At 48.2% G+C, this 24,160-nt stretch overlaps 1 protein-coding gene across 10 annotated transcripts in view; it reads left to right on the forward strand.

Annotated features, from left to right (window-relative positions):
* DVL1 (dishevelled segment polarity protein 1) overlaps positions 1-24,160 on the forward strand; it is a 178,539-nt gene that overhangs the window by 90,751 nt on the left and 63,628 nt on the right. For all 10 annotated transcript variants that reach the window (XM_075060408.1, XM_075060409.1, XM_075060411.1 and 7 more), the window contains 2 exons: positions 7,994-8,115; positions 18,743-18,855. In XM_075060408.1, the coding sequence (XP_074916509.1) occupies positions 7,994-8,115; positions 18,743-18,855 (235 nt within the window). The remainder of the gene's footprint in view (positions 1-7,993; positions 8,116-18,742; positions 18,856-24,160) is intronic.

Genomic DNA, 24,160 nt, shown 5'->3' on the forward strand with positions numbered 1-24,160 from the left:
GGCAGTCCTTTATACATGCCTAGCATGCAGAAAGAAAGGCAAGGCTTCCATCAGTGTTAAACGATCACAGGGGATGATATTACCATAGACTCTTTCTAAGGCGCACAGTATTAACCTGCGCCCTCTGAGCCTGTCACTGGGTATCACCTGTGCTGCTGTAAATCAAAAGTGATTCTACAAAGTCAGCGGAGATACTGCAGCATTACCAATGGGAGAAGAGAATCAGGCCCTTTCTGTAGCTCACACAGAATGGGTAAGTTCTCCTCATGTCTCAGCAAAGATTTAATAGCAGCTGCTGTGGTGAGATCTTAACAATATGAGGATCTCACTGTGTTAATTCGTGAAACAGACTTTAAGCAACAATTATAATTGGTTACACATTTATTAATTCTCACCCCTGTGAAATAGGCAAAAGATGTTTAGTCTGCTTCATCCATCGCTGAAATGCAGCCCTCTCTGGGGTGGAACACAGCAGTTGTTTCACAGCACACAGGAATGCTGTATAACCACACAGCACAGCTGCAGTATAAGGCAGGAAATGAACCAGGATGCTGCATCCAGTTGAAACTGCAGGGGGAATTTGATGGGCAAAATGTAATTACCGGAGTTGGCATTTGGCCAGGATGCTGGGGTTAACAACCCCTGCTCTTCTGGAAACATGTTGAGAAGCCTATCGTGCCCAAACAGAATACCACCTTTTGGGGGTTTTTTTTCTTTCAAAATGACCTAGTACTGGAGCATTTTGTGCTGCACTCTAGTTCCCTAAGAGAAAGGGATGTGATTTATCTTCAAGTGAAGCTGATCAGATACTTAGCTCTATGCCTGGCATCGTTCGTTGTTGGAAGAAATGATGAATCCTTAATGAGCTTTGCAAAAAACAGAACAGATTTCCCTGCACCCCAATGCACGACACAAGCCCTTTGTTCAATCCCAGAGTGCAGATGCAGCAAACGCTGTAACATCCTCACTTTCCTCTCGAATTCCTCTTCCTTGTGCTGTCACGACAAAGAGCTTTCCAGAGGGAGTGGGACAGCTGTTTTATTACCGCATGTACTATGGTAGCATTGGAAGTTTCAGGACCCCATTGTGCTAGGTGATGTACATATGTGTAACTTTTCCGATTACACTCCATTCGACCACAGCGCAAGGCCAGCTAGCCTGAGCCATTGTCTTAATCCAACTGCACCTTTGTCATCTGGGGCGGGTTTCCTTTCCTGCAGTCACACAGCGGGTATTTTCCTAAAGCTCCTTCATCGTATTCCCATTAATTTGGTTTAGAGCCATCAGAATATCCAATGACACTTTATTTCCCATGCTCACAAATGTGGATGTCTAGGAGTGAAGGATGAAAGATTCGGTTAACGGCAGAGCATGCCCTACCCTCTGTCAGCCGGCACGGACCTGGACAGCAAATGATTTTGTTTTAATATTGTAGCAAGGCCTTTTACTAAAGTCCTGCAGGACCCTCCATGTCCCAGATCTGCAGAGCAGCAAGAACGCTTTCCGAAGCCCTTTTAAACTGTCTCACTCTCAGCTCATTTCAGGTGCTGCCAAACTTGAGGGATTTCCTGACACTTCCAATATCCTCAAAGAAGCTGTTTGAGTTTCACATCCTCCCCTTTTCTCCCCAAGGCTGGGCCATCCAAACTCTCTAATAATAAGCAGGATTTTGCCTCATTGCTTTGCAGGACTAAGCCCTTCCCGTTTAGAGATTCAAACACTTTGCACGGAGCCTCCTGCAAGAATTTCAAAGCGTTAAAATGTTGATTCATTGGGTTTCACAAGTCCCTGGGAGGTAGTGTTATCCTCACTGGGCTGATGGAGAAGCTGCGTCGTGCAAATTAGGTCACTTGTCGAGTGTCTCACAGCAAATCAAGGACAGAACTTGGGCTAGAACCCAGGAGTTCTGGCTCTCAGGTCTGTGCTCTAACCAATAGGTGATGTTGCTGCCATTAGGTAATACGCCTTTTCACCTCTGCTAGCTCGGAGAAAGAGTTCTCCATTTTCTTGCCCTACCAAATTCAAAGTTAAACAAGTTTGACCAGCTCTTGTAATCATGGGTCTCCCTGCCTGGAGAGCAGCTGTTTCATTTCCGAAGAGACCCAGGCTTAACCCCAGGCTCCTGACTGATGAAGGGGCTGCCCTCTGTCGGCCCTTCTAAATCCTCTTGTGGGAATTAACTTTTAGTTGACAACTGATATCCTCGAAGACTTTCGTCCAGGCTTTGCAAGCCGGCCAACAGGAGGTACCAGAAATCAATAGCATGAGCTTGTCCATGGAGAGTTTCCAGTCAAATTGGGCAGGCTCTGGTAGGTTTGGATCAACCACTGCATTGGTGGAAGGATAGAACAGGCCATTTGGCTAGCCCTCTTCTGTCTCTAGTGGGTGGTGGCGTGGTCTTATTGTCTACATATAGGAATCAGGATCTCCGGGGTTCCGTTCCACCTTGCCACTGACTACCTCTGTGCCCTCTGGCAAATCACTTAGGCACTGTGCCTCAGTTTCCTCATCTGTAAAGTGAGGCTACTGATATTTATCCTACCGCCCAAGGGTGCTGCTGAAGCGGAATTAGCTAAGTAAAGCACTGTATGTACTTGTTTCTGCACCCCCTATAGGGGCAGAACGATAGCTGTCCACTGGGCCTGGGGCAATCAAAGCAGCCTAAGGGAGCTGGGAACTCAGATCCTATCGAATGCCAATAGGAAATGAGTGTGTCCCTTTTGAACATGCCAGCCCAGGTGCGCTGTGCCTAAAATAGAGCCTGTGGCTAACATCAGGCAAAGCTGACAGTGGCCTTCAGTGTGCGCACCAGAGCCCTGGGTGTTGTGCCACCTTGTCAGCACCATTAGCTCGTCAGACCAAGGGCAGTGCGCTGCTGGGTAACTGACAGTCCTGGATGAAACGTGTCACTGCCGTATTTCCTGGGAAGCCCTTTGTCTCGGTGTCAGCTCATCTTGGCCTCTTTGTTTTTGGCTGCACATAGTTAGGACAGGTGTTCCCGTCTGTAGAAAGGCTGGAGAAAGTTTTGCATCTTCCCACTTTAGGGCAAATGGCCCTAGACTGGTCTGGGTAGCTCGGTCTGATTTGGGCATGGGACAAGCGTGAGGAGGGTTCGGATCTCATGTCTACGCCCAATTTTTTTTTCCTTTTGTGTTCCTTGGTTTGAGTCGTGCAAATGTTCTCACCCGCAGAGGGATTCCTTGAGGGACAGGCCTTGCTCAGAGATGCACCCTGTGATGGGTTCAATCACAGAAACTCCTCTGGAAGCTGTCAACTAATGTGCCAGGACTACCTCTGCTCCTGTTTTCCCTGCCAGCTCAGGACTCCAGCACCCTGTCTTGCTGAGCCAGACACTCCCATCTGCTCCAACAAAGACCCAGGGTCTGAATTACTTGCCCCAAAGCTGCAGGTTTACCTGAAAACAACTCACAGAAGTGCGCTTGTCTTTAGCACTCAGATGCCCATCTCCCAATGGGGTCTAAACCCAAATAAATCTGTTCTACCCTGTATAAAGCTTATGCAGGGTAAACTCATAAATTGTTCACCCTCTATAACACTAATAGAGAGAGATGCACAGTTGTTTGCTTCCCCCAGGTATTAACACATACTCTGAGTTAATCAATAAGTAAAATGTGATTGTATTAAATCCAGAAAGTAGGATTTAAGTGGTTCCAGGTAGTACCAGACAGAACAAAATAAGTGACCAAGCAAAATAAAATAAAATGCGTAAATCTATGTCTAATTAAACTGAATACAGATAGTCTCATCCTCAGAAATGCTTCAATAAGTTTTTTTTTTCCCTCAGACTGGACACCTTCCAGGCCTGGGCACAATTCTTTCCCCTGGTACAGCTCTTGTTCCAGCTCAGGTGGTAGCTAGGGGATTCTTCATGATGACTCCTTTTTTGTTCACTTCCACTCCTTTATTTATCTTTTGCATAGGTGGGAATCCTTTGTGTCTCTCTGGGTTTGCCCCTACCCCACTGGAAAAGTACCAGATTAAAGATGGATTCCAGTTCATGTGACATGATCACATGTCACTGTGAGACCCCAAGCCTTCATTCCTCCCAGCCTGACTCTCACAGGAAGGCTTGCTTGCAAACAGAGCCTCAGTCAATTGTCCTGGTTGATGGGAGCCATTAAGATTCCAAACCGCGATTAGTGGCCCACACTTTGCATAATTACAGGAGGCCCTCAGAATTGTATCTGGGACTAGAAATATGAAATATAAGAGCAGTACGTTTATACAAATAGGATGACCAGACTCAGTACATTATAAGCTTTGTAAATACCTTACAAGAGACCTTTTGCATGAAGCATATTCCAGTTACATTATATTCACTTATTACCATATTTTTTATAAAACTATATAGACTGCACAACATCACACATCCTCATCTCCATAATACTGCTATGCCTTCTAGATGCCTTCCTGGCGCTAAACTGATTCCCGTTGGCATGTTATTTGGATCACTCGTGCTATGTGTCGCTTCCATATTTTCCCCTGTCGCTCTCGCTTTGGATGATGTACGAGTCTGATGAGTAATATAGCTGGCTCCGAAGAACCGTTTTGTATTCAAACTGCTCCTTTTTGTGTCCGTCTGTCTCTTGCCTGCTTGTTACTATGATCTGTTCCCCTTCGGGACTGTGTGCTGCCTGCCAGGACCACCGGTTTTCCTCGCTTCCCCCCCTCCCTCCCCACCATTTGCGCTGATGGCTAGTGTTTACCCAAGAATTATATTAGGATTAGCCTTTGATAAATTAACCAATTACAGTCAAGCTTGTTGAAGCTGTGTTTAGCTTTTATGCCCCGTTACAAATGGAGAGAAATGGAGACCTTTGGCCTCTCAGTGAGAGGTGTTAATGTGAGTTAGCATTAGCGCATCTACTTAATTAAAAAGCTTCTTAATCGTGTTGTGTGAAGGGACTGGGCAAGGGGATTTAGATGGTTTAAGGGATTGGTAATAGGATATGGGCCCCTTCGCCTCTAGTTCAAGTGGAGCCCATGGCCAGAAATGTTCGGCATCTCTTCTGATCAGTGGCCCATGTGAAAGAAATGTCCTCAGTACCATTTCTGGTTAATCCGAATTCCCTGTTGCTGGACAAAATGTTCCCGATGAAACAAGACTGAAGGATGCTCTCTCACAGTCAAGGCACTGGGTGGGACTTGGAAGATCCTAGATTAATTCCTGTTTCTGCCACGCTTTGTGCCTGTTTCCCATCTGTTCAAGATGCTATTCAGACTGCCTTTCTCCCACCCTGGGTATTGTCTGTTTGGCCTGTAAACTCTTTTGGGGCAGGGGCTGTGTCTTGCTGTGTGCGTACAGGGCTGAGCACAAGAAGACTCTGTTCTCCTCCTTTTGGGCCTCAAAGTACGACCGCGCTATAAATAAAATCCTGCAATGGGAGGAGTTTGCACAAGTTCCATTGTGAACAAAAAATGGAACAATTTTCAAGCCTTTTTGCCTCCTGGTTCTCCACTTTGTGTGTGGAAGCCTGGATAGCGTGGGACGAGGGGCTGTTTCCGTACAGTAATAATAATAAATAAATCTAATCTATATTTTAAAACAAAAATATTGCTCCCATTTTTGCCCCTTTCTGTTGCAAATAAAGTTGGAGCAAAACCGGACCTGTTAATCTGAAATCCTCAAACATCAGGGATTAGTTTGGAACGGAAGCTGGGTCCAAACTGCTTCTGGTGTGATTCTAAGTGTCCTCTGTCTAGCTATGGCCCCTTCCACCCAAGGGCTGCAAATCAATTTGCAAACATTAATGGATGAATTTAACCTCACGCCAGCCTGAGGGGAAAACCTGAGCCAGGGAGAAATTAAGTGACTCATTTAAGGCTGCACAGAATCCCCATCAGATCCAGGAATTGAACCTGGATTATCTGATTCCTAGTTGTGTGCTTTAACTGTGGCTTTCTCCAATGCTAGCAAGGTTTTATAAAGATGGAAGTAGCTCTTGCTTCACCTGGCTCTACCAAAAAAAGGGTGGTGGGGATGGGGAATAGACTGAAAAACATTGGCCTCCAAAACCTTGGAGAATGTGGTAACGTAGATACGAGGCAGCTGGATAAATCAGATTTGGTTAGTATAAGTCTCCAACTTCAAACGTCTTCCAGTGTCCGTCAACATAAGGTTCTGAGTTAGGAACAAGGGCACCTGACTGGCTCACTCTCAAAGGGCCTGATTCTGCAGGCACAAAACCCATGGGAGTTTCATCCGCTGAGTTTGGTGGAACAGGACTGGACCCAGTGCGTCTTTTGTGTAACCCTAACATCCCTGTTATCCATATACACGAGGCTTCCTCCCATCGACAGGAAGTTGAAAATGAGAACCACCATGCTGCCGCTTATCTGCAGAATTTATACACCCCTGTAATGAGGAATGTATAATAAGCCTCAAACACACCGGCTGTGTCTAGTTGCCTGTTGTTTGTGGTGAGAAGATTGATTGATTGCTGTAGCTTTTCTTCAATTACCCATTTTCACATGAGTGTTCTAGGTGGAGTCCTTTGCATCCTTCCCCGCTCCCCTGACTGGGTACCTGTGAATGCAGATGTTGGCATTAAAGGGGTTTTGTACACAGTCGTTTATAGCAACATTGTTTTACAAAAGGTTTCAGGCCATTATGGACTATTGAGAGCACACAGCCTGCGAAGCAAAAAAAAAAAAAAAAAGCCCCAAATCTTTAGGATCCCTTGGATTTTTAAACTGGCTGCAGATTTGTTTCTACTGTTTGATGCTTTTTAGGCATTGTTGAGGAAATGACCTGACATTTATAAGTGGAAATGGCTAAAATCCACAAAACTCAGACCCAGCTGGAGCTTTGATCCACCGGAGTACTGTTTTACCATGTTATATCAAGAATTCGTGTTATATCTGGTCACGTTATATCAAGGTAGAGGTGGATGTGTGAGCCATGAACAGATACTCCCAATAAAAGGAGCACTCACAGCCCTGGCATTTTAGATGTACCTTTGCCTACTAGCACCACTTCTGGTTTATCTCTATTTAGCTCTCATCTGGACATATCACATGTGTATTGCTAAAAGAAGATAATCAAATCATGGGGAATAGTTGCTTTATAACCACATTTGAAACCAGACTGGTAGGAATCAGAGACCATTGTGAAATCATGATGCAGTGAATCCTGCACCACTTTGTCAGTTGTCTTAGGCAAAAAGATATACAGTAGTGGTTGATGAAAACTGAAGATGCTCTTAATATAAAAAAAAATGGTTCTCTGGGGCAGGATCTCACCACAACCTGCCTACTGTCCTGCTGTGAGACGTTAATAATCCTTGCAAGAATGAGCCCCAAGTCTAATGTCTGGTAAACAACAGCTATGAGGTACAAGGGTTAAACTCACAGATAATGAGGTGCTTTTATCCAAAACATCTAAGACATCACTTAGCAAAACAGAGTGAAATGCAACAAGGGATGGACCTGCTACAGGCATTCCTGCGGACGGTCCGCTGCTCCTGTGGCTCCGGTGGACCTCCCGCAGGCACGACTGCGGCAGCTCCACCAGAGCCGCGGGACCAGGGCATGGGGTGACGAAATTGCCATGCGCCTAGGGCACTAAAATCCCTAGCGCCGGTCCTTAGGCCAGGGAGGAATCCAGGGATTTTGTTCAGTCCCAGTGACCTGCTAAAGGCCACAAGTTTCCTTAGGAAACTCAAAGGACACTGCAGAAGTCTCTCAAAACACACTCTCTGCCCAGCAACGTCAGTCTTGCTTTGAGTCAGCTGCAGGGTTGTAGGTCTCAAAAGGGCTTTGCACGAATCTCTACCAGTTTCAATTTCATGTTCAGACCTAAAGTGATCTGGCTGTGAACGATTGGCAAAGAGCCATCAGAATCCGATGCCAAGCAGTTCTCTCCCCATCTAATCTAGGGTACCTGTCGGGGGCATCTGAGTACCTTACGTCAGGGCATGGAAACCTGTATGAGTGGATCTAATTCTCCCTTTTTTTCCCCTCTCTATTGCAGCTGGTCCTGGCTGAAAGCTCCCACTCCGACACGGGCTCCCAGTGCACTGAAAGCCACACGGACCTCCCTCCTCCCATTGAGAGAACGGGTGGCATCGGAGACTCACGGCCTCCCTCATTTCAGTAAGGCCAACCTATGCTTTCTAATCAAGGGATGCAAAATACTCGCCTAGCTCTTCCCCCACCTCTCAGCCTTCCCTTTCCCCTGCTCTCAGCACCCAGGGTTAGGTGTTTCCCACACGTCTTTGTTTTATTGTTTTGCTAATGCTGTGCTCATTGGGCACTCAAGGGGGGGATGGGAGGAAAAATATCATCACTGAAATGAAGTTACCCTATTGCTCATCATTTTGAAACCCACCGTGGGAGAGAGAAGGGGAGGAATGTAAATGCTTTGCCTGGCATGTGGATGACAACCTTCTATTACCGCGTGCCGTATAATTATGTAGCTCACACGGGCAGCAGAATGTTATTATAATGAGCAGCGATTTGCATAAGAAATAATGCTCCCCGCCTCCATGCTATCACCCCGACTGTATGTAATGCAACGTACGTTGGTGGACTAGCAGCCTCGTTACCTGCAGCAATACGTGCAGCGCCAGATCCGCCCAGTGTAAATCTAGAATGACTCCATTGACTTGCGTGGGGACTGAGAGCAAGATCCAGATCATAGCCTTTTGTGTGCTGTTTTCAAGTACCCAGCGGCAGAGTCCTGTGGCACCTTATAGACTAACAGACGTATTGGAGCGTGAGCTTTCGTGGGTGAATACCCACTTCGTCAGATGGACTCTTCGTCACTTTTTGCAGATCCAGACTAGCATGGCTACCCCTCTGATCCTTAAAGTATCCAGTGATCCTTCTGCTCTGTTCCAGGGAACAGCAAGTATTTTCTCCCAAAGGCTAGCTGTGCTTGAGAGCTGAGATTCTGCCCTGTAGTTTTAGATTTGAGCCTGAACTGAAACCCCAGATCAGTGCAATCCTGAATTTTGTTGCTGGTTCCTTTCCCTGTAACCCAACTCCCAAACCCAGATTCAAAACTGCCGCCCTGTGCACCAGTCCTTTTGGGGTGGTTGGAATCCGGATCCGAATCTTGGCTCTCAGGCCCCTCACCATTTGTCAACAAAGTGAATTATTCTCACTTCTGATGTGAGTTAAACCGCTGGGAAATCTGACGCATGGAGAAATTAAGTGGCATTTTCCCCAAGGTCAAGTTAGTATCAGCATCAGAACTAGAAAGCAAAGTGCCCAGATCTACGTTCTAACCACCAAATCACACTGCCTCCTGGAAGTGTGAATAGAACCCAGGAGTTCTGACCCCTCTCCCCCTTTGCTGTGACCACCAGACCACTCTGCCTCCTTTCAGAAAAACAGAAGCCATTGGTCTCTAGGGCTGTCAGCCCCAGGCTTATCTAGCTCAAAATTCAGTGCTGTTTCTCTTGCTATATTGACCAATCCAGCCTGATCAAGTGAACAACCTGCTGCGTGAAACCCTCGTGTTTGCCCATTTTATTCTCTTGGAAGTCAAGTGCGCTCTCAGTACCTCTGGCCTCTCCTTGTGCTTGGCAATCCAAATGCCCTGTGCTCAGTGCATTGATGCTGATGCCGGGACATCTTTCCGCTTTGCTTCTTTGACAGGCTTTGTGCCGCAAGGCCTGAATGGCAGGCAGCCCCTGGGGCAGGAGGTTAACAGCTGTTCCGTTTGTTCCACTGCTGACTCTGTCCTTTGCATTTGGGTCCGCACTGGTGACATTAACAGGTCCCCAGTAAGGAAGCGGTGGGAGCCGAACCCCAATGCCGGTGAGCCAGTGACTCAGTATTCAAAGAGGCAAACCCAGTGTCTTTTCCTGCTGTTCTCATGTTCCTTCCCCCACCCCTGCTTTCTGGGATGTGTATTGCCAGGGAGAGCCCGTTATCTGGGTGGAGGGGCTAAGCACCCAGCTGCATTCTGGAGGGGACCAGAAATCCCAGGGACTACTCACCTTGCCTGCCTTTCTCACAAGGGTTATGCTGCCCTCTTGTGACCAAGCTTTGCCTTCCTTGCAGATGAGTAGCCAGTACAATTGAAGTCACATGACTTGCGAGCATAACTAGTTCTTTCTTCCTGACCTATATATAGAAATATGTGATGGTTTTAGAACGCTTTAACTGTACTTTTTAAAAACACCCCCTCAAACTCCTGGCACATGGTCACGCGTGCAGCACTCCCTGTTTTTACCCCCTGTGCTTTAAAGATGCCGTTTTATTCAGCTGTGCTCTTCTGTTGCAACTGCTGCCATCTGTTGAACTCCCAGGACTTTGTCAATGGGGCATTATGCTTCCCAGCGCCCCGGGAGGTAGGGGCTGAGATCCCCATTTCGCAGCTGTACAAACTGAGACACAACAAGGTGACGTGGCTTGCCCAAGGTCTCATGTGGTAAGTCAGGCAGAGAAGCCAGGAGGTCCTAGCTCCCAGGCTTGTGTTCTGACTACTAAACAATATTTGCTGTCGCTGCACATGGAGGTGTTGAGCCAGCTGTCTGAACAAACAGCAGCATGGAGAAATCGGGGATGGAGAAGAAATGCACATGCTTGGCTTTTTTGGCCCAGTGGAGCAGTGGCCTAATGATGGTATGGTGGGGTGGGCGGCCATGGGAGTATGTGAGGAGAGGGCAACTGCCAAGTGTGTGGCCTGTCATTGTGTATGCTTGTTCTTGCTGCCTGGAGTGCTGGGCCTGGCTGGACTTGGCTTCAGCAGACTGGGAGAATGCAGGAGCGTTGACCAGCTGCTGAGCAGAGGCTCCTGGGAAACAACATGGTGGGTTGGCTGGAAGCTGGCGTATGAGTTATTTTAAAGCCCGAGTTCTTCCCCTGAAGTCTGAGAGGTTTGCGGTTCAGTTACGTCACAGTCTGTCATTGACAGATCTCTGCACTTGCATTCCGCCTGCTGGCCTGGCATTCCCCTTTTGTCCCAGGCCAGCAGGCCCTTGCAAGGGGAGGGCTTTTTAGGGTAGAAATTGCCCCCCCCCCCTTGATACCTGTGTCAGTTCCTTTTTCTGTTTCATAGTCGTAGATTTTAAGGCCAGCAGGGACTGGTCTGATCCTCTTGTTTGACTTCTTGCCTAGCACGGGCCAGAGAACCTTGCCCAGTAACCTCTGCATCAAGCCAAGAACTTCTGCTTAGCTAGGGCATATCTTGTAGAAAGATGTCCCATCTTGATTTCAAAAGCCTGCAAGTGATGGAGAACCCAACACACCCCTAGGTAAGTTGTCCCAATGGACAACTATTCTCCCTGCTAAAGAGCTGTGCCTTATTTCTAGTCTGAACTTCTTTACCATCTGCTTCCAGCTAGATGAAAGAGCCATCCGCTATCGGACATCTGCCCCATACAGCTACTTGTAGAGAGTGGTAGTCACCTCTAACCTTCTCTTGGATCAACTAAAGAGACTGAGCTTCTGAAATCTCTCTGTCAGGTGTGTTTTCCAGACTTTGAATCTTTTCTGGACCCTTTCCACTCTTTCAACGTTGTTCTTGAAGAGCGGACACAAGAACGGGACACAGTATTCCGCTAATGGTCTCGCTAACACCATGTACCTTTATCTGCCTACTGCCTGATATCCCTCTGCGTACATAGCTGAGGATTGCATTCATTCACCCAGTTAGCTACAGTATTGCCCTGGGAGCTCACATGCAACTAGTGATCTGTCAGGACCCCCAGGTCTTTTTTCAACGTTGGTGTGGTCCAGGCTTCCTTCTCCCCCACCTTCAGTCTTCTAAATGTTACCTGCGTTCTTTGTTCTCTTCAGAGGTGTTTATTTTCGTGTAACCGCCACTGGCCCAATGTCTATTTCTTCTCTTCTCCCTCCCTTTTCTGGTGGTGGTTGTATTTATTAATTGCATCACCCAGGGTCCCCGATTGTTTGTTTGTTCTGTGACTGTTCAGCACCCCACAGTGCTAGGGGCTGTACAGTCACAGAGCAAAGACAGTTAGTGCCCCAGAGAGCTTAGCTCCAAATAAAAGATGAGGAGATGGATTAATGTTGACAGATGGGTTGGCAGGCAGCACAACAATGAGATAATACTGGTCAGAATGATAAACAACACACCAGCTGCTTCACCGTTGCTGTAGGGTTTTGTGGGGGGTTGGTCCTAGCCCAGCCTTTGGATTTATTTTTGGCTGGATTCAAAAAAGTTGTGTGTGGTTTCTTTTTTTTCTGATGCTTTTCATTGTATTTGATTGTGGTTGCCTGGCACCACAGCAGCTCAGTGAGGGCACAAATAACACGTTGCTTTTCTGTGGTGGTAATTCAACTGCCTGAAGGACAGTCCAGTGGTTAGAACTGTAGTCTGCAACTCAGGAGACCTGGGCTCAATCCCCTGCTCTGCCACAGACTTCCTGTGTGATCTTGGGCAAGTCACTTAATCTTTCTGTGCCGCAGGGCTTGTCTATACTACTGCTTACGTCAATTTAAGTTACGTCACTCGGGTGTGAAAAAGCCACCTCCCTCAGCAGCGTAAGTGAGATTGACTTAGCGTGCTGTCCTCACCATACTCTGTCTGCGGGAGACGTTCTCCCGCCAACATAGCTTCCGCCTCTCATTGAGGTGGAGTAATTATTCTGAGCACTCTCCTGTTAGCATAGCCTGTGTTCACCAAATGCACGACAGTATCCCTGCCCAGTTTCCCAGGGGGGCTGTGAGGAGCAATATGCTAAAGATTGTGAGGCGCTTGGATACTGTGGGAGCGGAAGCTATACAAATCTGATTAGAAAATGATCACTTCAGAGCTTTGCTCAGAACCTGGCATTACAAGCTGGGGTCACTTACTCGGAGGGTGTAAATGGGCATCGCTCCAGTCACATCAATGGAGCAATGCTGATTTACCCCAGTGGAGGGCCTGGCCCAGTATCCCTGCCCTCGCACATCCACGGCGTGCTCCTTTCATGTTCGCAAGTAAACCTGACAGGCCAGCAGCAAGAGAGAAAACCAGCAGTGCCACCGTTCCAAGGTAGAGATTTCTCAGGCAGACTTTTGAGTGTCTGATCGTCAGTGAGCTGTGTAGCAATGCATGCTAACTGCCTGCACTCACTAGATGGGGCTGCTGAGGTTGACTGATGAAGGCCTGGAAAACCAGCTGATGCCCATCTTTGTTTAGAGAGGAAGGGACTCTTTCTTTCCCCCCTGTGATAAGTGGACCCAAAAGAGAAAAGCACTCCTGTTCAGGACAGTGCTTCAGGCATGGTTAAGTGCCTTTGGGACTTCAGCATGTGCTTAAGTCCTGTCCTGAATCGGGGTCTCTGCGTGCAGGGCCGGCTTTGGGAAGTGCGGGGCCCAATCTGAACAGTTTCGACGGCGACCCGGCAGGGATGACTTAAAAAAACCCAAAACACACACATGTAAAAGAAGACTTGGGGCTTGTACTCACTGGGCGGTGCTCTGAGTCTTCGGCGGCACTTCAGCAATGGGTCCTTCACTCGCTCCAGGTCTTCGGCGGCACTGAAGGACCCACTGCTCAAGACCCAGAGCAAGCGAAGGACCCACCACCAAAGTGCTGCCAAAGACTCGAAGTGCCGCCAGGTGAGTAAAAACTAAAAAGGCGTCTTTAGCCAGGGAAGGGATTCTCACTGGGTGCGGGGTCCTCTTAGGCACGGGGCCTGATTTGGGGGAATTGGTGGAATAGGCTTAAAGTCGGCCCTTTCTGCATGTGATGGATACTTCAGTGCAGCGTCTTCATCAAAGGGAAGTGTGTGGTGCACAGCTGCAGGAGGCAATTTCAGCAGGTCTGTCATGTTCTGTTTTACACGGGGTGCATGCCTGCATCAGCTTACGCCACAAGCAAAGGGAGTCTGTTTGACCACACAGCTGTCACATTGTTATAATTAATATCCAGTTCCCAGACTAGCATCCCGGGGGGATTGTGGCTCAGGACTGAAGCATTGTGGCACAGCTGTGGGTGTGCAGGACTGTAGCAGCAGGAGGAACTGTTGGTCATGACTAAAACACCTTGGCAAAGTGGCATTGGGGGCCCATTTACTCAGATTTGGAAGATGCTAGCATGGTCGCTTCTGAATTTCTACCCTGAGGAAAATCCATAGAGATCTTGTGGGTTTCCTGCTCGCTTTCAATTGTCCCCATGTGGGTTTGAGTGAGGAGGATTTGATGCAGTCTTTGATTGTTGTCCTGGGTTTCTCAATATGGAAAGAGAGGACCACTCAGGCACCAGCCTTTCCCCGCAAAGAATTTTTACAGCCCCTACGGAAAAGAACTAGCATCGGCGCCGAGCAGCGTGCTTGTGTCTCTTGAATTCCCTTGTCCTGCACTTTCTGTTTGACATGCCTGGCTCATTCTAGCAATAGAGATATGCACACATGTGAAACTGGTAGGGTATCTCCTGCGTTTCTTCAGCCTTAATGAGAAGCTGGGGGATTCCTTCCGCAGCATATGCTGCTTGAGCAATTTCTGGCTGTCAAGGATCAGCTTTAAGTTTATGCACTGTTTTTACAGAGCTTGGTGCTGCTTTAGTCTCTTTTCCTCAACATATGTCCCGGTCTGTGGCATAACTGCTGAGATCTGAGAGGCACCTCTGTAGATTATTGCAAGTATTTTGCATTACCCGTCTTTCATCCCCTGGTCTGAAAGAACTGTGCACAGCTGGGTAAACATAATCTCTCATGCACAGATTGAGAAACGGAGGCACAGAACAATTAAATCCCTTCCCTTCTCTTGAGGTAGTGGCGGGACTGGGATAGAACTCAGATCTCCAGAGTCCCAATCCAGTGCTTTATCCACTGTACCTCATGGCTCCCTGTACTATGGTAGTTAGGAGCAAACTCAAACGGTGCAGAGTTTTCTGTTCCTCTAAGTATCCAAATGTTAGGGTGCTTCTCTGAGCCCCTTTGGTGCATGTAGAGGTTGAACTGGTGGCCAAATTTCATTTGGGGACTTAATTCCCTTCCCCATGGGGCATATTGGTGGGGGCTAAAAGGAGTTTTTGCTGCCTCCTTGGAGCACCGAGCAGGAGTCACCTATTGCTGGATGGGCATATCCTTCATGTTCAGTTCCCTGTGATTCCAGGGAGAGAACATTGGGCTCAGACTGGTGGATTTCAGACATCCTTTCCTCTTGTTTTGGATGGGAAATGGTCTTTTGATTTGAGCACAAACCCCTGGGTTCTGTTCCTGATTGTCACAAACAAATCCTTTAACCTCACTTTGACTCAGTTTTTCTCTCTGTAAAATGAGGATAATACTTACCTATCCCACATGGGGATTATGAGACTTAACTAGTGTTTGCAAAATGTCTGAGAGCCTCAGCCGGAAGCTGCTATGGAGTGGCTGAGTAAGATGAACCTGTTCCATTTAATGGTTTTACCCCAGTTCACCATCGTGTGGAACATAAAACAGAAACCCCTGGGAAAAGGAGGAAAATCAGTGTTAAAAGGTGCCCATATAATTGACTTTTAGCCCTCTTTTAAGTCCTCTATACGCTTATTACACATACGCTGTTCAGCTCCCTTGATGGTCTACAGTAGTCCTATAACAGTTTTGCCTTTTGAATCCACGCAATCAATAGAGCACGTCATAGTGTCGTTAACTATATCCATTTTATTGCATTCTCTGCGTGCAAGTTATCCTCTCTTGACCAGAGCGATCCATTCAGTCTCTGATAGGGACAAAGTGGTGAGTCAGTGCTGGAACATGTATTGCTGAGGTGTAACTAGTGTAATTTTTTGTAAAACATTTTTTTGGTCCCTAAAACAAATATTTCATGTTACTGGACTGTCATTCGGCTCATTGGTGGCAACAACGGTGTTTTTGTGGTTCAGAGAAGGACCTGGGATGAGAGAGATCTGGGATGTATTTCTGGCTTTCTTTTGAGCCCATGTTTTAAAATATGGCCTCTGATTTTGGGTGCCTCCATTCTTACATGCTCAACTTTAGACATACTGCATCAGGGCCTAATTTTCAGCAGTGATGACACCCTCCCCTTCTCCTGTTGAGATCAATGGGAGCTGCATGTTTTCAGCGCTGCTGGAATTCAGACCCTACTGTAGGGTGTCAAAAATTGGATCCCTCCCCCAAATTAGCAATTACTTTTCCTTATTTTATCTGTTGGTGAAGCAAGGCTGTTCCATTTGAGATCCTTTGATGAAAAGCACCTCAAAATGCTAATGCAGCAATCTGAGGGAAGCAAGGGGAGACCTGCCAGGTAGGGCCCTCCACCAAGACTCTGAAGACCTGGGTTCGATTTCCGGCTATGCCAGGGGCACCCTGTGTGACCTGGGCAAGTCTCTGGGGGTCCATCTACCCTTAGGGGTAATTTGTCTCCTCAAACCGGAGTTTTAGCTAGCGCGGGTACGTCTCCTCAGCTGGAATTTACTACCAGCTCAAAGTGCAGACGTACCTTTTAGACTCTCTGCCTCGCTTCCCCATCTATAAGAGGGGGGTGATAGCACTTTCTTACCTCCTGGGGTGGCTGTCGTAAGAATAAATCCTGTTGATGGCTGTGTGGAGCTGGGATACTATTGCAATGATGGCCATAAAAGGAACTACTCAGAGATGCACATGAAGTGTAACTCTCAGCTGCGTAGCATGTCTGCAAGCTGGGGCAGCTTGTTTGATGGGTGGGTATCTGAGGGGAATGTGGGGGGTGTGATCCTTTCTCAGGGAAGCCATTCCAGCCCCTAGCTGCACAGTGGCACGTTGCTACATCAGATCCTGTTCAGTCGGCGTTCTCAGGAGCTACAGGTCAATTTCCACAAATCAGTCCATTAAAATGAGCTATGGCCTCTGGGAGGCTTTTCTTATTGCCTTCCACATGAGTGCTCCGGTGCTGTTTATGAAACGTAAGAATGACAGGGCGCCATAAAACCCATTGAGCCTGAAGGGAGAAGTATGCAGCCAAGCTAATGCTGTTTGGGGAGGCTGTGTGGGGGGATGCACATCCCCTCTGCTCAGACCAGCTTCACTTTGGCATTTCCTCAGCAGTGGTCTTGAAACAGATGGTTGCTCATAAACAGGGTTATATGCACAGTGCTCTGTATTACAGCCCGAGTGACTGGCTAGCAAAGGCTGCAGTTTGGCATAGTTATTTAAACTAAGGGTGATGCTCAACCTTGCTTAGCTGTATTGAGGAGCAGCCCCCTGAAGGCTGGGAGTAGGGAGCCAGTATTGCTCCGTTTTGTCTAAATTCACAATGTGGCCTTAAGTCTTAGAGGCCGAATTCTTCCCTGACTTACATACTAACGTTTGCACTGACAATCTGAGCACTGGCAAATTGCTGGAGTGGACAGGTGGCTCCTGGAGGCGCTGTTGCAGAAGAGGGAAGCATAGGGCTCTCAGCTGCCCAGGGCTTTGGCTTGGTTAAATCCCAGCTGGCCCCTTTTCTGCTCTTGCCCCCTGACGTTGTTCACCCAACATAACCTGACTCCCCTGCTCTCTCCCTCGTGCCTCGAACCAGCAGGGAAAAGGCACAGCATGGATGGGGGTGCCAGACTACCGGCTGGTGGAGGAAGGAGGAAGATCTAGGGTAAGTCGGCTGCGAGGAATAAAACGTGACTCAATACAGTGCCTGGGGCCGGTACCCTGTAAGGGTTTGGAGGGAATCTGCGCTGCTGAATTCTAACAGTGGTCCCTGTGGTAACATAAGGATTGGTGGATGACATGGTGTTGTCAGGCAACCAGCCTCCTCTTTAAAGTGGCTTTGCAGCCTGGAGTGACTGTGAGTCCCAGCATGCTCTAGGCTGTTTCCTTCATTCCTCTGTATCTCAGCAATGAATTCTGGGACTCAGGGTCTTCCTAGGCCACAAGGCTGCCATAAAGGGGGCTGTACTCAGTTGTGGTTTATGCCGTTTGGCAAGCTGCTAACTCCAAACGGGGGGTAAAGGTTGGGGGCCCATGCACCATGTGACTGAGGCCTCAGGATAGTGAGCGACAGCGGAGGGTGCATGCAGCAGGTGAATTGTGTCTGCTTTGCAGCAGGGAGACATGGCTACGCTAGGGATACCTGAGAGGGACAGCGAGTGTCCAGCAGTCCTTTCAGAATGACCCAATAGCTACTTCTCCAGAGAAACACACTACTGGACTGTCAGCATTACTGGCGTAGCTCAGACGCCCTTATGAATGTTTCTTAGATCCTTGATCTGTGGAGAATATTGAGGGGCATTGGGAGAGGGCGGTTGTGTGTTCAGAGGTAGAAGTATATGTGAGAACTGACGACTCTTTCCTCAAGAGTCCCTGGGGTGTTTTCTCACCTGAGTTAGGCTCTGGCCCAAGGTGCATTTGTGCTGCCTCCCTGAGAGTCAGGCTCCCGGTAGGGCGCTGTGGAAACATGAACTGGAGTCTCCAGCTGCTGTGTGAATGTGTAACCAGTTAAAGCTGCCTTTCTGCTGGCCTCTCCAAAGCGTGCCACGGATCTGCTAAGATTCACATGGAAACAATCCCCTCTCTTATCCCAACATCAAGACCATTGGGACCACAATCTAAACTAGAGGGTCTGAGCCTGCTTTGTTCAATGAAAGCATGATGCTTTCTGGGCATTCCCAAGGCAGGGAGACCAATCTGTCCCCTGGTCCTCTAGCTCAGCTCCAGTGGGGCCCTCATGGGGCAGTCTGTGGGAAGCTTGCACTGCTGCTTTCTGTGTTGTATCTGTCCTCTGTATTCAGTCTCTGGGGCTGCGAAGCCAGCACCCTTCCTGGACACTAAGTGCATCGGCAGGTTTGTTTTTAGTAAGGTGGTGTGTGACCCTTGACTGCCTTCTGCCCCCTTGTCTCTCACAGCCCGAATGCTGCCAGCAGTCGAGATGGACTGGACAACGAAACAGGAACGGAGTCGGTTGTTAGCCACAGGCGAGAGAGACACCGGCGGCGGAACAGGGAAGGCCATGAAGACGGTAAGCCTTGTGTCCCTTTTATCCATCTACGGCATCATTCTGGAGCCCCGTTGTGGAACGCCCCCCTCTGAGAGAGGTGGCTCTGGGTTTCTGTGCCTTTAAAAAAGTTGGCAGCAGCAGTTCTCAAGCAGGGGTCCAAGGCCCCTGGGGGGCTGTGAACTTGTTTCAAAGGCTCCACCGGCTAGGGCCGGCATTAGGCTCACTAGGGCCCAGGGCAGAAAGTCGAGGCCCTGCCACCTGGGGCTGAAGCCGAAGCCCGAGCAATTTAGCTTTGTGGGGCACCTATGGCATGGGGCCCCGGGCAGTTGCCTGGCTTGCTACCCCCTTAACGGCAACCCTGGCTTTTATATGCAGCAAGCCAGTTGTTATGGAACAGGTGGGCTGTGGAGTTTTTATAGCATGGGGTGGGGAAAGGAAAAGGTTGAGACCCCCTGTGATAAAGGACAGGGAAGCATGTTACCGAGCAGGGAGCTCCTGTACTTCCCTGTTAGCCTGAGCACTCTCCAGTGAAGTGAAAGGGGGTGGGGGGAAATCCTATTTTGAAATTTGCACAGATGGCTCCAGCGTTTAGAAGACGGGTCCCAGCTTTGCTTCTGCTTATTATTTATATTGCAGTGGAGACAAGGGGCATTTTAGAGCTGGTCAGAATTTTCCAGATTTCTGTTTTTGATGAAAATGCATCTATTTCCCACCCCCTTTTGTCTCATCATTTTGCTCCCTTTGTTTCAACCAGTTCTAGCACTCTTTTTTTTTTTTTTCTTTATATACATGTATAGAAAAGGCTGCTGGCACTAACTGCACCAGGTCAGTCTTTGGCTCCCAGTCCCACTGGTGTTTCGCTGGGGTCGTGGGTGTGTATGCACCATATTCTATTTAGGTAGCCTGGTGCAACTCTCAGCTCTTGGTTTATCTCGGGACACCACCTTCAGTGCTATCTTAGATTTCCCCCGAACTCCTTACCTGCCTCCAACACCCGAGTGGCGTAACTGACGCATCTCATCAAACTTGATGCTGGTGCTGCCTGTGGACTCAGCCCAAGACATGTAAACCTGTGTATGCACAGCCCTGCCCGTTGTGTGAAGGAGCATGAAGTTCTGTGTGGCCGTGATGGGCATCGTAAGTGCCAGCTGTAAAGTCCCATGTGACCACAGATTTTACACTAAGGGCCTGATCCAAAGGCCATTGAAGTCAGTGGGGATCTTTCCATTGTCCTTAGTTGGGTTTGGATAAAGCCTGAGATATGTAGTAAGGAAGCCATAGTTTACATTGCTGTGGGTGTGCATATTATGCATGCCCACCGATTATGGTTTTGAAACATTTGCACATCCAAGGTAAGTGTGTAAACTGTAGAATTCCATCCTGTGGTCTCTACACACCTGAGTCAGCTTATTAATTACTTGCCAGAGAAGCAATGTTTGGCATATCCAGGGTTAAGTGTTGTGGCTCATCAAGCTTAAAACTGTCCTGCTTCTGGAATATTTTGCTCTGACATCTCTTGAGCCTGTGTGGGTTTAACTCACAGCCCCACCTACCAAAGTATCTGCAAGTGCCTCCAAACACAAGACCAAAAGGGCATAAATACTGTGTCGGCAGCAGGTGTCTTTCTGTTTATTTAACCACCCAACACATTAGTGGCTTGGAGAATGAATGAGTGTCCCTCAAACGGCGGGTGGAGCAGAGAGCTGTCTTCACATGGTACTGACTGCAGATTCCTTTGGGAAACCACTGGAAAGGGGGTATGTGTTCGAACAATGTTGGGTCAAAAGGTTGTTACTTGAAGAATGTTAAAAGGCGACGTGTGTTTAAAGCTGGTTTATTATCTCCCTCCCTCCCAATCTCTTTAGAAATGACTGCATTAAATATGCCAGTCTGAACTCGATAAGAAGGAAGTTTTAAGAGACAGGCCTCTTGGCCTCCTTTACCCCCACTCGCCTGCTCTGTGTCTCTTCTCGACGCTCCACTCCAAAGAAACAGAAGGTGTATGTGGAGTTTGACAATTCGCTGGAATCTCTCTTCGTTGTTTGCTGCTCTCTACTGCTAACCTGGCGGGCCCCTCATTTGAGGTCTGACTGGATCCGGGTCCCACCTGGCCCTGATCAGATGCAGGGCCTGCTGCTCTAGTGCTTTAGCCAGAGCTGCGTGAAACTCAGCAGAACCTCTCTGCCTGGAGCTCCTGTCGCTGATCTGGCCGGCTTCAGCCCCTGTGGATTGTGCCTCCCAAGTGTTGCTTTGAGATTGAGGTTCACATCCCAAATCTCAAAGGGAAACTTGGCCAAAACCACCTAGTGTCATCTGGCTCTCTAGGTCGAAATGTAGTTCCCTGTCTGTGTGTCTGTTCATCCCTTGCTCGTCACATACTGTGTGAATGCCTGGTGCTGTCTTTCCCTCCAGCTGTTTGGTTCCAGCACAGATACCTGCTAGGGCGGGAGGAGTTGGATGCAGTCAGGTCCTTTCCAGCAAAGGTTCAATCCTGCAAGCTGCTGGCGAGCTTCAGGGCTTGTTTGGCTCCTGGGTGGATTAGACCCTAAGGGCTGTTGACCAAAGAGCTAAAAATACTCTGTGGGGCCCATGCGTGTCTGTTTTCAATGTATGTTGCCTTTTCCGTTCATCCGTGCCCCTTTCTCACTCGCTAGCCCAGTGTAGGGGGAGCGCGTGTTTTAGGCCTTGGCTCCCATGAGCAGATGTGTATTATTACAGCTGAGGCTGTAGTGGGAGAGGGAGCAGAGAAAGGGTATGTTTGTTCTCTGCTCAGCTCAGAGGATGTTTCCCCTTCCCCTGATCTCTGTGATCTGCAGTGAGCTGTTCCCCCATAGACATTGCTCTATGCAGCATGCTGAGGTAGGTTGGCGGTGCTCCCAGCTGCTGTCTGGAGGGGACGTTTGCTAGACTTGTCAATGCCTGTTTAAATGTCTGGGTCAGAAAGTGGAGAAGAGCTGTGAGGCAGCTGGCGGCTTAGGTTTAGGAGGCTCTGGACAAATTGTTTGGTTTGTGGGCTTCAGTCCATACAGGGTTTGAATCCTGGAGGTTCAGATTGAGACAAATACCTCTCAGAACTCAAAGCAAATTCAGCTCAAAGGTGACTGGAAGCCTTGTTTCCAGATACAGTGTCGACATACCCCTAATGAATCTGTTTACCTGTGTCTGACTTTCTTGTCCATTGTAAGCTCCATGGGGCAGAAGGGTCCATGTTTGTCCAGTACTGAGAATCCCATCAGCATTTAACAAGAGGTAGTAATGCTGTGGTGAAAAGCCACGGGACCTTTAGTAACCACTGGTGGCTGCTAAAACCTCGGGTTCTTTCAGCTTATCTGAAAGGTCACACCGTTGGCAGCATAGTGCCCCCAAGAGCCATGCTGGGACAAAGACTCACTCCTGACTGGGCGGGAAGTGCATTACCTTCTGAATTGCTTCCTACAGCATCCTGGGTTTTCCTAAACTGACCGACCCAAGTACTGACCTGTTTCAGCACTACTCTAGTTTGCCAAACTTGGCAGGATCACATTGAGATGCTGATGGCTGTGACTTCAGCTGCAGATGGTATTCTTGATCTCCTTTTTCTACAGACCTTCCATGCAGTGTTGTGTCTGCCACATGGCGGTGGAGCTGAGCCTCAGAGGAGTTGAGTGTTTATGGACTGTGTTCACTGGGCTGTGAGGTGCTTTTGGATCCTCCTGGATGGCAGGCACTATCTGTCAAGTCTGATCACTTTCCTTGGAGGCTTCTCGTGAGGGTTGGAGTCAGGGTTGAATAAGGCAGAACAAGGAATTGGGTTTTATGCCATCCAGATTATCCCATCTGTACAGAGAGGCAGGACCTGTTCCATGGTCTGTTTATGTACCCCAAGGTGCGCCGCATGTGAATAGCATTACATTTTCCTCGCAATTGCATAGCCCTGTCCCTCTGAGATTGCGTGAGGCCGTTGTGTTTGCTGCATGGTTCCAGCCTTTAGCCTCTTTCCCCTTCAGTATCGTTCATTTGCTGCCATGACAATCATTTGTTTTCTAGTGTGAGAATTGACATTTGCAAAGAGAAAGTGTCCTTTTTAATTAGGAGAGGTGCTAACCTCTGCTTCCCACCATTCTCTGGGAGATCCATAGATCCTGACCTGTCTAACAGGTGCTGGGATGCATCTTGTCAGGTGTCCTTGTACACTGCGCTTTTTCGCCTGTGATTTGTAGGGAGCTAAACAAAGCCCTTTTGGGGATGTTTTTGGATTCGTCGCCATTGTTTGACATTAAGTCACAGGTGGGAGATTTGTGATCAAACAGAGCAGCCCTGAGTTTGCTGGGCATTCCTTCTCTTGATAGTGGCAACCTCTTTATCAGGGACCCCAGATTTTTTGGGGGGCATAGGCAGGATTGGACCCATGGAGAAATGAAAAGTTCTGCTGCTGTTTTATTTACTTTTCCAATAAGGGAGCAGAATTTATAACAAATGCCGATAAGAATCAGAGGGGTAGCCATGTTAGTCTGTATCCACAAGAATGAAGTGGGTCGCCATTGCTGGAATGGTGCCATAGGAACAAAAGAATAACTGTACTCCAGTTCAGATGTGCTCCATGCACTCCAGTTCCTAGTCTCCAACAGTGGCCAGCACCATCTGTCAGGGGAAGGTCCCCAAGATTCTAGAAGAATAGACTGCCCACTAGTCGGAGTTGGCTTATGCCCCGATGCAGGAGGGTTTCCATCCTATCGAATGTTACTGGGGCTGTTCTGGTTATCTGATTAGATCTCTGACCCTTTCCTGGTAATGGAGGGATGAGTCTGACACTGTATTTTGCATTCCACTATTTCCTACCTTGGATGGCATTGGGACCTGAATTTTGCAACTGTGGCCTATCGCTGCACTTAATGGGGTTTACTTCACACACTGAGTTTTCCTATAACAACCCTTTGCACTCAAATTGGGTTTACGCGTCTTCACAGGGCTTTACCTCCCTTAGCTCATTACTCATTAATCCTCCCAGAACCCTGAGGAGGCAAGTAAATTGGAGTGATCACCCTTGTTTTAATGAGGGCACAGAGGTGAGGCATTTGAGGGCCTGAGTCTCCACTACTGAAGGCTATGTGAGTTTTGCAGCGGACTTCAGAGGGAGTAGGATCAAACCTTCACTGGCTGGCCTAAGACAATCGTGTACATCACTGAGTGTGTATGTGTGTTTGAAATGCAGAAGTTCCTGGCTGCTGGCCCTGTGTTCTGACCGCTAGCCCACACCTTTCCCTATGCATGGAAACTCCTCCTTTCAGCCCTGTCTTGGTTCTGCCGATATTGCTAAACGGCAGATCACTTATCCAGCTGTGTAAAT

This window comes from Chelonoidis abingdonii, chromosome 23 (assembly GCF_003597395.2).
Source record: "Chelonoidis abingdonii isolate Lonesome George chromosome 23, CheloAbing_2.0, whole genome shotgun sequence".
Taxonomy (NCBI): Eukaryota; Metazoa; Chordata; order Testudines; family Testudinidae; genus Chelonoidis; species Chelonoidis abingdonii.